At 36.5% G+C, this 13,618-nt stretch overlaps 1 protein-coding gene across 4 annotated transcripts in view; it reads left to right on the forward strand.

Moving 5' to 3' along the window:
• The window catches only part of KLHL7 (kelch like family member 7), a 70,088-nt gene extending 62,501 nt beyond the window's left edge, over nucleotides 1–7,587 (forward strand). For all 4 annotated transcript variants that reach the window (XM_003935114.4, XM_010345670.3, XM_003935116.4 and 1 more), the window contains 3 exons: nucleotides 1,166–1,367; nucleotides 5,246–5,343; nucleotides 6,301–7,587. In XM_003935114.4, the coding sequence (XP_003935163.1) occupies nucleotides 1,166–1,367; nucleotides 5,246–5,343; nucleotides 6,301–6,584 (584 nt within the window). In that variant the 3' untranslated portion in view covers nucleotides 6,585–7,587. The remainder of the gene's footprint in view (nucleotides 1–1,165; nucleotides 1,368–5,245; nucleotides 5,344–6,300) is intronic.
• Nucleotides 7,588–13,618: the final 6,031 nt, after the last annotated feature.

Consider the following 13,618-nt stretch of genomic DNA (forward strand, 5'->3'; position numbering starts at 1 on the left):
TGATCTTTTTATTTAAGGTTTTTTTTTGTTTTTGTTTTTGTTTTTTTTTATTTTTGAGATGGAGTTTCGCTCTTGTTACCCAGGCTGGAGTGCAATGGCGCGATCTCGGCTCACCGCAACCTCCGCCTCCCGGGTTCAGGCAATTCTCCTGTCTCAGCCTCCTGAGTAGCTGGGATTACAGGCACGCACAACCATGCCCAGCTAATTTTTTGTATTTTTAGTAGAGACGGGGTTTCACCTTGTTGACCAGGATGGTCTCGATATCTTGACCTCATGATCCACCCACCTCGGCCTCCCAAAGTGCTGGGATTACAGGCTTGAGCCACCGCTCCCGGCTTATTTAAGTTTTTAATCTAATGACTGGTAGTGGTATTTATGCATATTGAGCAGAATGGGATGTGGGTATGGATATAAAAACATTTCTTATTGAATAGTGTGTTGGAGTCCAGTAGTGATCTTTTTCTAAATGAATACTTTTTCTAAATGACTATTCTAGTGCAGACTAGACACATAGTTTCAATAATGGGCTAATAAAACTAGGAAGACCATGTAAACTGTTGTACTTTTGGTCTGCATGTTTATGTTTTTACCCCCTACTATATATCAAAGAATACAAAAAAAAATTATTTCCTAAATGGGACCATTTCCTCTCTTTAAAAGCGTTCTTCTCAGACTGTTATGATGTAGCTTATTTCAAATACAATAAATCCTAAAGGTGATAGACGGTAACTGTTCTGTGGTACTGCAGATAACTCCATTCCTTCAGCCTCTGCTAAGTATGTTTTTTTACTTAAACAGGCTTTTCCACTTAATGTAAACATTTGAAATTTAGATAATTCTCATCATGCATTATGGGGCTTGAAGACATACATAAGACTTCTTATTTAATTTTTCTTTTGAAATCACATTTCTTTTTCTAAAGTGTAATTACCAACAAATAAGTCTTTCCACCTGATCCTTTTAAGGATGTTTTCCAGGGTCTATACAAACAAGATTATTAGCATTTTCTTAAACTATTCTTATACTTTATTGTTGTTGATTAAATATGAAAATGACCCTATGACCCTAAATTGTTCCTTGCTTAACTAATAAGCTCTGTGGTCAGTTCTCTCCAAACTCCCACACACACTAAAGTTAAGCATGATGGAGCTTTTTTCTTTTACAGGAAACTCAGCTCTTTATTTATTTGAGTGCTATGATACAAGAACTGAAAGCTGGCACACAAAGCCCAGCATGCTGACCCAGCGCTGCAGCCATGGGATGGTGGAAGCCAATGGCCTGATCTATGTTTGTGGTGGAAGTTTAGGAAACAATGTTTCTGGGAGAGTGCTTAATTCCTGTGAAGTTTATGATCCTGCCACAGAAACGTACGTATCAATTTAAAACTTATTTTACAGTTAATTATATTCTACAAGCTCTGTAGGAAATGTCAAAAGGCCAGAGGAACCCAATAGAAGAATTTTGTCTTTGAGCGAAGAATGTATATAAACTTTTGAGTGTGCTAGGGACAGTTGCATGCTTATGACCTGGACCCTTCCCTTACACCAGAAATGGCTTGAAAGCCTTTTTCTTTCTGGTTCTGCTTGTGCAATAAATGCCTGCGAATGAGACACATCTGAATGACTCATCAACTGATAAAATGTTTTTGTTTGAACAGTCAGGAAATGTAGGGGAGGAGGGGGAAAAATTTAAGATCAGTAAAACATTTGTCCTGAAGTAGAAATATTAGATATTGGCCCATGGCATTAATAAATCATGCCTCCCTAGTTCTTTTTAGGTGTAAACTTCCTAAGTATGTTTGGAATCATGCTTATTAAATAAAATTCATCTTAACTCCTTTTAAAAAAGCAAAGTGTGTCAAAAAGGCAAAATGCTAAAGAAATAACTGGTTAGTCAGTTTTTCTGAGTTTGTTGTTAATGATGGAACACATTCAATATAGCCAAAGGAAATGTGCCAATCATTGAATAATGGAGAGGAGACAAGGGCAGGGGCTGTGAGTATAGTGATTAAAGCTGATGAGGACATAAAACAAATGATACCCTAGTTGTACCTTTTGTGGAAATATCCAAAGAGCTTTGATAAGAAAGGTCACTTGGTCATATGGCTGGATTGCCCATTGTTCTTCCCTTACTAGAATAAGTTACTGGGTAAATATGTTCAACCAAAATGTTATGCCAGAGTTGCATCAAAACTCTTGTGCTTTAAGTTTTATGTTTAGGAAATACTGCCAAACTATAAAACATGTAAGTCTTTAACTCCAGCTACTGCTTTTTTAAAAATTAAGAAATGAGAGGCCTGGCATGATGGCTCATGCTTGTAATCCCAGCACTTTGGGAGGCTGAGGTGGGCAGATCACTTAAGGACAGGAGTTCAAGGTCAGCCTGGCCAACATGGCAAAATCCCATCTCTACTAAAAATAGAAAAACTAGCCGAGTGTTGTAGTGCATGCCTGTAATCCGCTATTGGGGAGGCTGAAGCAGGAAAATTGCTTGAACCTGGAAAGCGGAGGTTGCAGCGAGCCAAGACCATGCCACTGCACTCCAGCCTGGGTGACAGAGTGAGAGTCTGTCTCAAAAATAAAATAAGAAATAAGAGCTTAATTATAAAATATGACTAATGTGCATTTATCTATTTATGATTCCCACCTATTTTTAAAAGATTTAAGAAAACATAATCAAGAACTTATTTCCAATGCAAATAATAGAAGAGCAGGTTGTCTTGAAATTTATCTTTTGCTAAAGATGTTTTCCAACTTTGCTCCTTTTTATGTGAACCTCTACCTTACTTCCCATAAACCCTATGCTTAAAAGGTGTTACAGCATACTAGTGGAAAACTGATTCATTCTACTAATTATTTTTTATTTCTAAAGAAATCTCTTAAAAAGTAGAAGCCATAACCATATAAACTCCAGGTTTCTAAATTTTTACATGCACTATCAATGTAAATTAATAATGTATTTTTACTTACTTTTGTTTCATATAACAACATAAAGAAATTCTGCAGCTTCTGTATTTTTTAAAACTAGGTGAATATTCAGTTTCAGGAATATTTTAAAACTTACAAGACTGGCCAGGTGCAGTGGCTCACGCCTGCAGTTTCAGCACTTTGGGAGGCCGAGGCGAGCAGATCACAAGGTCAGGAGATTGAGACCATCCTAGCCAACATGGTGAAACCCCGTCTTTACTAAAATACAAAAAAATTACCCTGAGCGTGATGGTGCACACCTGTGGTCCCAGCTACTCAGGAGGCTGAGACATGGGAATCACTTCTACCTGGGAGGTTGAGGATACCGTGAGCCAAGCTCATGCCACTGCCCTACAGCCTGGGCAACAGAGCAAGACTCTGTCTCAAAAAAAAATAAATAAAAATAAAAAAGAAACTTACAAGACCTAGCATTTTTTCATTTTGTACATATTGAACTTAAACGTTAAATTTGAATTCTCTAGGCTCCCTTCAATTCCTTTAAATTTTCACAAATGAAAAGGTAGTGTGAATATAATTATCCTAGTCTCAAAAAAAATGTTATATTATTTCCTTTTTAAAATGTGGGCCAGGCGCAGTGGCTCAAGCCTGTAATCCCAGCACTTTGGGAGGCCGAGGTGGGTGGATCACGAGGTCGAGAGATCGAGACCATCCTGATCAACATGGTGAAACTCCGTCTCTACTAAAAATACAAAAATTAGCTGGGCATGGTGGCGCGTGCCCGTAATCCCAGCTACTCAGGAGGCTGAGGCAGGAGAATTGCCTGAACCCAGGAGGCGGAGGTTGCGGTGAGCCGAGATCGCGCCATTGCACTCCAGCCTGGTTAACAAGAGCGAAACTCCGTCTCAAAAAAAAAAAAAAAGAGGAGGAAGGGGGATTTGTGAAACTTGTTTTCTAAACCTTCAGGAGATTTAGATATACATAAAAACATGCTCTCTTTTTATGTCATTAACATAGTATTTGGAGAAGAAAGTGGTATGTAAATGGAATTTTTCCAAGTCAAATACTATATTTAATGCATGATGATAGGTCGGTCTATAAATCTCACTCTGTGCAGGGCAGTGAAGACCTAGTTTTTACTGCTGTCCCACTTCCAAGTTGTATGCCAGTCATTTCACCTGGATGAGCATTTGAGTTTTTCCTAAAAACAGCAGCCATGCTGTCCACCACAACTTAACAGAGTGCTTTGAAAATGAGTGGTGACTGTCAAACCATTTTTAAAACAATACATAAATATAGGACAAAAGAATTGTTAATATTTCAGTTAATCATTGTGCCCTAATTAGGTTTTATAAAGTTATATTCGCCAAGTTGTTTTAAAGAAGAAATATAAATAATAATTACAGAGAGTTACTCTTATGCCAAGTTTCCCTTTTGTTGTTGTTGTTACTGTTGTTTGGAGTCTTTTGGTTTAAATTAGCTGCTAAAAGCACAAGACTGTGTGCCAATACCAGTTTCACAATCACAAATGTCAGACTTGGGAGTATATACAGAAGAAGGTATTGAATCTCAGAAAAAAATAACTAAACCCTATTGTCTGTATATATATGTATAATGCTGCTATCTGTGAATTAATATCCTTTAACACGTGTGTCCACATTTATATTCTTAGTTTCATTATTTGTAATAGTGGCTGTGAACACAGCAATGTGAGTTATTAAACTTGACAGAATGATAGTATTTTTTTGTTACCAGAGCAGCATAAAGTTCTTAGTGTAGATTTAAAGATGGACATGTGAATAGAAACAGATACTATTAATTTCCTGATTACCTGAGGTCCATTATAAGTTTACTTTTTACTTATACATACATTAATAATTAAAGCTATATGTGATAGAACTAGTTCAAAGCTATATGTGATAGAACTAGTTCATTTTTCCTGCCAGCAGAGTTGTGAAGAAAGAAAAAAGAATTACTTCTTTATCTTCTAGTATCTTCCTCTTGTTTTTTGTTCCCGTATTACAAGTTTTTATGAACATCAGGAGAAGGATTTCCTTTAAAAATATGTTTTTTAATAGTCAGATATCCTCATTTTCTTATATCCTATCAGAATTGAAAGGAGTAAAATCCCTGTTTACCCATACATTGATAAATTACTTGTAATCATTGTTAAACTTTTGTTTTCTACCCTGCTAGACATTTTATGTGTATATATACACGAGTAGTAAATGAGCACTTAATTAGAATAATAGACCTTTCTTATTAGTATGAGTTATTTTACTTCCTATAAACCAGCACACTAAAAACTGTAATTTTTTCAGATGGACTGAGCTGTGTCCAATGATTGAAGCCAGGAAGAATCATGGGCTGGTATTTGTAAAAGACAAGATATTTGCTGTGGGTGGTCAGAATGGTTTAGGTATGTGATGTTAATTCACTGTTTCACTTCCCTGATCAGTTTGCTGATACTTCCTTAAATTATTGAAGCATTTTTTAAAAATCTAGATACAAGCATTTACCATGTATATTATTATATCTATTTTTATAGTTTTCTGGTAACTAACATCTTTGGTAAACCATCGCAGAATGTTAAACATTCTTGTTTATGAAATGTTTCAGTGGTCACCAGTCATTATGACAATTTTAGATAGCTCCTATGCATTTCCACATACTTTCTGGGGAATGATTTAGAATCAGCTTAAGAACTCTTGAGCAATGGAAATATTCAAACTTTTAAAAACCTTTAAAAAACTTTTTAAATACAAGTTGTAAGGCTTGTATCCAGGTCTCAAACAGTAAAGTTTTCTAAGTATTTTTAAACATTGCATGAAATTATTAATATTATAATTTTTAAATGACTAAATTTGGCATTTTGTATGTAGTAAAGAATCTTAAATAATTGTCTTAAAGAGAGTCTGAACTGAATCTAGAAACAAGCTTTATTTTAGTCAGTACACTTAAGCATTACTTAAATGTAGCGAATAATTTCTTTTCCTTCTTCTGTCCCTGTCCATTGCTATTTTCCATAAGCTGCTAATAGGAGGAAAAAGAAGGACATTTGAATAATTATAAACAAAGTTAATCAGAAGGGAAATCACTGATCGGTTTATTTTGCATTTTTCCAGGGTAGATAGAACATTTTTAATTTTATAGAAAAGAATCACTATTTTAAAATATTAAATTTCTGTTGTGTTAAAATAAGTAAGAATTTAGGTGGTGGCTATATGGACATTCATTGTAAAATTACAATTTTTCTGTGTGTTTGAAAATTTTCATGATAACATATAGGAAAAATACAAAAAGTTACTACTTTAAGAAATCTTAGAATTGTTCATATCATTTTTCATGTTGTTCATTTTGTTTTATTCTTTTGAAGGTGGTCTGGACAATGTGGAATATTACGATATTAAGTTGAACGAATGGAAGATGGTCTCACCAATGCCATGGAAGGGTGTAACAGTGAAGTGTGCAGCAGTTGGCTCTATAGTTTATGTCTTGGCTGGTTTTCAGGGTGTTGGTCGATTAGGACACATTCTTGAATATAATACTGAAACAGACAAATGGATTGCCAACTCCAAAGTTCGTGCTTTTCCAGTCACAAGTTGTTTAATTTGTGTTGTTGATACTTGTGGAGCAAATGAAGAGACTCTTGAAACATGAAAAATGAGTGAACTTCAGACTCATCAGAGACTCAGAAATCAGCCACCAGTGCTTTGTTCCAAGGGTTTGGTGACAAAGTTTTGGTCTGGTGTTTTGGTAAAGAAAGTTTCAAGTGAAATGAGGTCCCTATAAAATAGATGTTTGTTTTATATGGATTTCCTTACTTAATTCAAAGATCATATTTTAGCTGGCCACAAAACCAAGAACATATTTAGCAAGAAAAGTTGAAAAATTATAAGCATTTGTTGAAAATTCGAATTTCTTGAATGAATTTCACATTTGTAACTATGATTTTGGCAGATGAGAGATTGGCTCATCAGTGAAGCAGCAGCATCTTAGCTCTAGATTCTATTTTCATGCATCACAGAAGTGCTATGTGGTTAGATCTGTTTGTACTCAGTCAAGAACTAAGAAATAGTATGAATTGTAAGTCAAGATGGGCAACTCAGATGGAGCAGCTTAGTCTCACAGAGTTTGCTTGTCTTTATTTTATTTAGTGCCAAATGTATTCCATTTTAAAAGTAAGCCACAGTGAATCAAGGCATATACACACTTACTCACAAAATTTCCTAAACAGATTTGGAATGTGTTCAACTTCTCATGAAATGTATTCAATCTACTTTAATACATTCCATCTTTTTAACCTAAAATTTAAAGCTTAGCACCCATCATTAATTTATGTCACTGTTTTATTCAGTGGTTAAAAAAAGGATTCTGCCTCTTTAGTCCTCACTGTTAAATAAAATCCAATCATAATAAGTGATTAACTAGCAAAAGGTACAGCTATTTATAGCAAATTTCTAGATCATTAGAGAAGCACTGGTAGTTGAACCACAATATCAGTATTGACTTTTAACTTCTTTAAAGAGATCATGAATTCTTTTCCCTTAGCAAGAACGTGAGTTACTTAACCTAGTTGTCTCTAAAAGTTTTGTAATCATGAGTTAAATGCTATCTCCTAGTCATTGCTTTTATGTGATCAATAAATCTTTTGCAAACCTAACTACTTATTTCTTTCATAGTAATACTTTGCCTTTTTCGCTGTGTATGGAATGAGCCATGTAAAGCTGTCACCATAAATGTTTTTATCTGATAATATTAAATATTTTTTAACTTAAAATAATTTTATTCATTCTTCAAGTATATTAGGTAATGGTTGTTTTTAGAATTTGTGAAGCAGTGTCTCTCAATTTTCAGTTTTCTTTACATAGAGGTTATAATAGTCTTAAACCGTAAAAATGTTTAAATCAAAAACAAATTAGGAAAAGCATAATGATAGGTATATTTCTATTTGTGTAGGGTTTTTAAATGAACATAACAGCTATATTGAGATATAATTCACATACCATACAATTCACCACTTAAAGTGTACTATTTGTCAGGCCAGGCATGGTGTCTCACGCCTGTAATCCCAGCGCTTTGGGAGGCTGAGGCACATAGATCATCTGAGGTCTGGAGTTCAAGACCAGCCTGGCCAACATGATGAGACCCCATCTCTAATAAAAATACAAAACTTAGCTAGGCCTGGTGATGTGTGCTTGTAATCCCAGCTACTCAGGAGGCTGAGGCAGAAGAATCATTTGAACCCGACAGGCAGAGGTTGTGGTGAGCCAAGATCAAGCTACTACACCCCAGCCTGGGCAACAGAGCAAGACTCCGTCTCAAAAAAAAAAAAAAAGAAAAGAAAAGAAAAAGTGCACTATTCAGTGGTTTTTAATATATCCACAGAGTTGTGCAAATATCACCACAATTTTAAAACATTTTCATCACCCCAAAAAGAAACCTTGCACTGATGAGCAGTGGCTCCCCATTCCCCTCCACACCCCTGTATTAGTTTCCTAGGGCTACCATAACAAATTGCTGCAAACTTGCAGTAGTTTTAAATAACAAATTTATTCTCTCACAATTCAGGAGGCCAGCAGTCCTAAATCAAGGTATCGGCAGGGTCAGTTCCTTCTGGAGGCTCTGCAGCAGAAACTGCCCGTTCCTTTCCCCTAGCTTCTGATGGTTGCCAGCAATCTTCAGCATTCCTTTACCTGTAGCTGCAGCACTTCAGTCTCTGTCTCTGTCTTCCCATGGGCTTTTTTCCTGTGTCTCTGTATCTTCACATAGTGTTCTTATAAGGACAACATAAGAGCCAGACCAGTAATTTCAACACTTTGGAAGGTGGAAGCAGGAAAGTCACTTGAGTTCAAGACCCTGTCTCTACCAAAAAGTAAAATTAAAAAGTTAGCAGGTGTGGTGGTATATGCCTGCTGTCATGGCTACTCAGAAGGCTGAGGTGGGAAGATCACTTGAGCACAGGAGTTCAAGTGAGCTATGATTGCGCCACTGCACTCCAGCCTGGGCAACAGAGTGAGACCCTGTCTCAAAAAAAAAAAAAAAAAAGGCTGGGTGCTGTGGCTCACACCTGTATTCCCAGCACTTTGGGAGGTGGGTGGATCACTTGAGGTCAGGAGTTTGAGACCAGCCTGGGCAACATGGCAAAACCCCATCTCTACTAAAATAGAAAAATTAGACCGGTGTGGTGGTGCACACCTGTAGTCCCAGCTACTTGGGAGGCTGAGGCAGGAGAATCGCTTGAACCTGGGAGGCAGAGGTTGCAGTGAGCTGAGATTGTACCTCTGCGCTCCAGCCTGGGTAACAGCAAGACTCCTCAAAAAGAAAAAAAAAAAAAAAGGACCATATAGGGTCCCCAACCCAGTATGACTTTAACTGGTTACATCCGTAAAGACCCTATTTTCAAATGAGATCACATGCTGAGCTTCTGAGTAGATATGAATTTGGGGAGACACTGTTCAACACAGAAAACCTCCCAAACACCATAGCCCTAGGCAACCACTAATCTTTCTGTCTCTAGATTTGATTTTTCTGAATATTTTTAGTAGAGTTTTCAGTTTTGCACTCTGTGGAAAAATGTGGCTAGTTTGAGAGTGAAATATCCATTTATTATATTACAACATAGCTATATATGACAGTCTGCTATATAGAATGTACAGCACCTGTTTGAGATATTTTAAGTACACTAGCATTTCTTGTTAGGCTGTGTCAACTGACTAGAACACACTATAGTAAATACATACACAGCTTTGATGTGGATTATAATGAAGTGTGTTTTTTTCCTTAGTAATCTCTATTATAATTCCTAATTACTGTTTTTTTCTGCCTTGGAAATTTCTACAGAATTTTAATATCAAGATAGTGGGTAAAAGTGCACCCACCATACTGACAAGGACATTTTCTGTTTTGTTCCCCAAAACTTCCTGTCCTGCAAAGTGCTCTGCTTTCTTTTTAGTAGACGTTTGATAAGTTTAATGTTATATCCTTTGCAGTGATACTATTTTGATGACAAAGTAACTCAGTTTATGCTTTCAAAAATCACAATTTGGATATAAAAGTTTAGCATCTTTAAAAAATTGTTGCTATTTTTAAAAAAATACATTTGTGACTTTGTGGCCTAGTTGGCAAAAACTTGACATATTGTCCCATGAAATCTTTGATTCATTATTTTGACATGACAATATTACTAACAAAATCAGTCATTTAATGTTAATTCCACCAAGCAGTCTATATTCCTTTTGCCATGTATACTGTTAACAGCAAAAGTTTTGGATTTGCTACATATGCCAGGGTAAAGGAGGTATTTAGAGGAAATTTTGCTTTCTATGATTAATACTATTAAATATACCAAAGACTTGAGAAAATCCAATTTACTTCCACATGGCACCAAACCAGCTCTCACTGAGTCATTATTTGGACTCTTAAGTCCAAATAATTTGTCCTTTTAATGAAAGGACATTTTACAGGTGGCATCATTCAGCATTGATAAATCCTTCCTTCAAATATGCTCCTCCCTCTTTTTTTTTTTTTTTTTTTTTTTTTTTTTTTTTTTTTTTGAGACGGAGTTTTCGCTCTTGTTACCCAGGCTGGAGTGCAATGGCGCGATCTCAGCTCACCGCAACCTCCGCCTCCTGGGTTCAAGCAATTCCCCTGCCTCAGCCTCCTGAGTAGCTGGGATTACAGGCACGTGCCACCATGCCCAGCTAATTTTTTGTATTTTTAGTAGAGACGGAGTTTCACCATGTTGACCAGGATGGTCTCCATCTCTTGACCTCGTGATCCACCCGCCTCGGCCTCCCAAAGTGCTGGGATTACAGGCTTGAGCCACCGCGCCCGCCCCTATGCTCCTCCCTCTTTACAGTTGCCTCAGAAGACTTTAAAAAGCTTGAATCCACTTTTATCTTCCTAACCTTCCTCCTTCCCAAGATGATTCACACTACTTTAGAAAAAATAAAAATTTAAAAAAAAAAAGTCTGTTCTGGGAAATTGTTTGAAATGTTACCCTTACTAACTAGAAATCTTTTTACTCTCCAGAGCTTTATGCCCTCTCTCATAAAAGATTTAAAGTGGGCTTCAAGATCTAGTTGGGGTCTTAAAGAAATTCCCTCATACTTTATCTTCTAACCCTCTTTAACTTGTTTCCACTATCTATGTTTTCCAAGAGTACTTTCTTTATTTCTGTAATTGTTCTTATATATAGTATGCCGTTCTTGTTTCTTGTTATCCTCTCTGACAATACTTTAGTTTCTTTGACTTTTAGAAATATTTTTGGTGTTTTTGTTTCCTCTAACTTCCTTTTCTGTTTCTTTGCTTTGCTCTTTGTTGGCATCTGCATTCGAATATCTAGACCCTGACTGTGCATTTGTATTAAAAATGAGACATTTGAAAATTGGTAACTCAGGGTTACAAGGGTGAGCTTAATCAGTGAACTTCATTATGTGATGAGATGACCAACTATTTGGTGGTGGTCCTTAAGAGATCCATAGGTATTTTTCTGGGATATTTGACTCACCATTCAATAAACATAAGCCCTCTCTGTATCTGATGTCCTGGAATCTGAAGTATCTCTTGTTCCCTTTTATTGGGGAGGAATCCTAACTCCTATCAGGTTGAGACACTTGTTTCTTCCAATTGGAAGAGAAGGCAGCAGTATTTTTACTCTGCCGTTTGAAGAAATCAGAAGTTTCCTTCCTGTAACCCCACACTCTTAATTTCCATCTACATCATCACCAACCAATCACTACCAAGTTCTGCAAGCCCTAGGGTTTCATTGTCACACACATTCTACCTAGACAGTCTCAACCAGCATTCTGGCCTTGCCCCTCTCTACATTCACCAAGTACTGGGCTTACCCTCACTTAAGTTTCAGCCACCATTGGTATTATTTTAGGTCTTTGATCCCAGCAAAGTCCTTACACATGTTGACATTTCCAGGAAGAGAAGTCAGTGGCTACAAAGCAATACTGGTTCATACAAGAAGATAATAAAATAAAAATATTAAAGTTAATGAAAGCCAAGTTTCTAGGAGTTAAAAATATAGGAGGAAAATAAAAATGAATTGTGATTTTGGGTTGAAATTGGAGATCATCAGTGTAAACTCAAGTTTTTTTTTCATAGCCTTTGACATAGAAGGCATAATTTTCAATGTATAGAATATAGAAATATGTTTGGTGTAAATGCTTTTTTTGTACATATGTATTTCCTAGCAATGCTTATGAGAGCAAAGACATCCCAGTAGCAATAAGCACACTTAAAGTTCAGATCGTGATTTCTAAGTAGCACCAAAAAGACCCCTGGAGAAACAACTGATTCCAGACTGGAGTAGAGAATGTAAAAATAAGCCTGGAATATCTTTGTACCAGAAACTAAAAAAGTGCTCAAGTAATCATGAGGATTTCTTTTTTTTTTTTTTTTTTTTTTTTTTTTTTGGTCCTTTTTCAAATGTGCAAAGGAGCTTAAAGGGGCTCCCACTGGCCAAACTGGAGATGACTTGAGCATTAAAATAAATGATAGTAATGGATTATAACTCACTAAATAGCACTGGAAGTCATGAGTCCATACTGATATGAATAAGTGAATGAGCTAAAAGTTGGATGAACAATCAGATTTTTATATACTTACAGATTACCTCCCCACAAAATTCTTATTAATAAAAAGGAAAAGAATAACTTTATGGTAGAACAGCTTGGCAGACACAGGTAACAGAACAAATTGAAATTGTGCACAACCTGCAATGAATGTGAAAACCACAGCATTATTTCTGTGATAATCCTGCCAAAGATGCATAACCTGAATCTAATCAAGAGAGAACATCAAACAGACATGCACTAAGGATCTTCTGCAGTATAACCAGCCTGTAATCTTTAATAGTGTCAGGGTCATGAAAAGGAAAGACAGTCTTCCAAACTCAGGGATAAACAAAAAATATGTCTAAGTAACAATAATTCTGAACTGGACCCTTTTCCTAAAAATGATAATATTGGGACATTTGGCAAAACATGAATGGAGTCTAAGGATTAGATAGTAGTAGTGCATCAGTATCAATGTCCTAATTGTGTTGTGGTTATGTAGAATGCCCTGGTTTGTAGAAAATATAAATATTTGGGTAATTGGGGCATTAGGTCTGCAACATAGTCTCAAATGGTTCAGAAAAAAAAAGTTACTTGTCCTAAAAAGGAAATCTCTGACCACAGGACACAGGACAAAAAAGATTTTTAAAAGTTCTTTGGCCGGGCACAGTGGCTCAAGCCTGTAATCCCAGCACTTTGGGAGGCCGAGGCGGGTGGATCACAAGGTCGAGAGATCGAGACCAACCTGGTCAACATGGTGAAACCCCGTCTCTACTAAAAATACAAAAAATTAGCTGGGCATGGTGGCGCGTACCTATAATCCCAGCTACTCAGGAGGCTGAGGCAGGAGAATTGCCTGAACCCAGGAGGCGGAGGTTGCGGTGAGCCGAGATCGCGCCATTGCACTCCAGCCTGGGTAACAAGAGCGAAACTCCGTCTCAAAAAAAAAAAAAAAAAGTTCTCTGTACTGTTATTTGTAACTTTTCCATATATTTGTTTCAAAATAAATGAATTGCATTGATTAAAGAGAATAAAAACTAGTTTGGACAAGTAGTTCCCAGTCCCGTAGATTCTAGTGTCTTCAAAATCCAAACAAATTAAATGAGCAAGAATGATGGCTCATTT

Source organism: Saimiri boliviensis, chromosome 10 (assembly GCF_048565385.1).
Source record: "Saimiri boliviensis isolate mSaiBol1 chromosome 10, mSaiBol1.pri, whole genome shotgun sequence".
Taxonomy (NCBI): Eukaryota; Metazoa; Chordata; class Mammalia; order Primates; family Cebidae; genus Saimiri; species Saimiri boliviensis.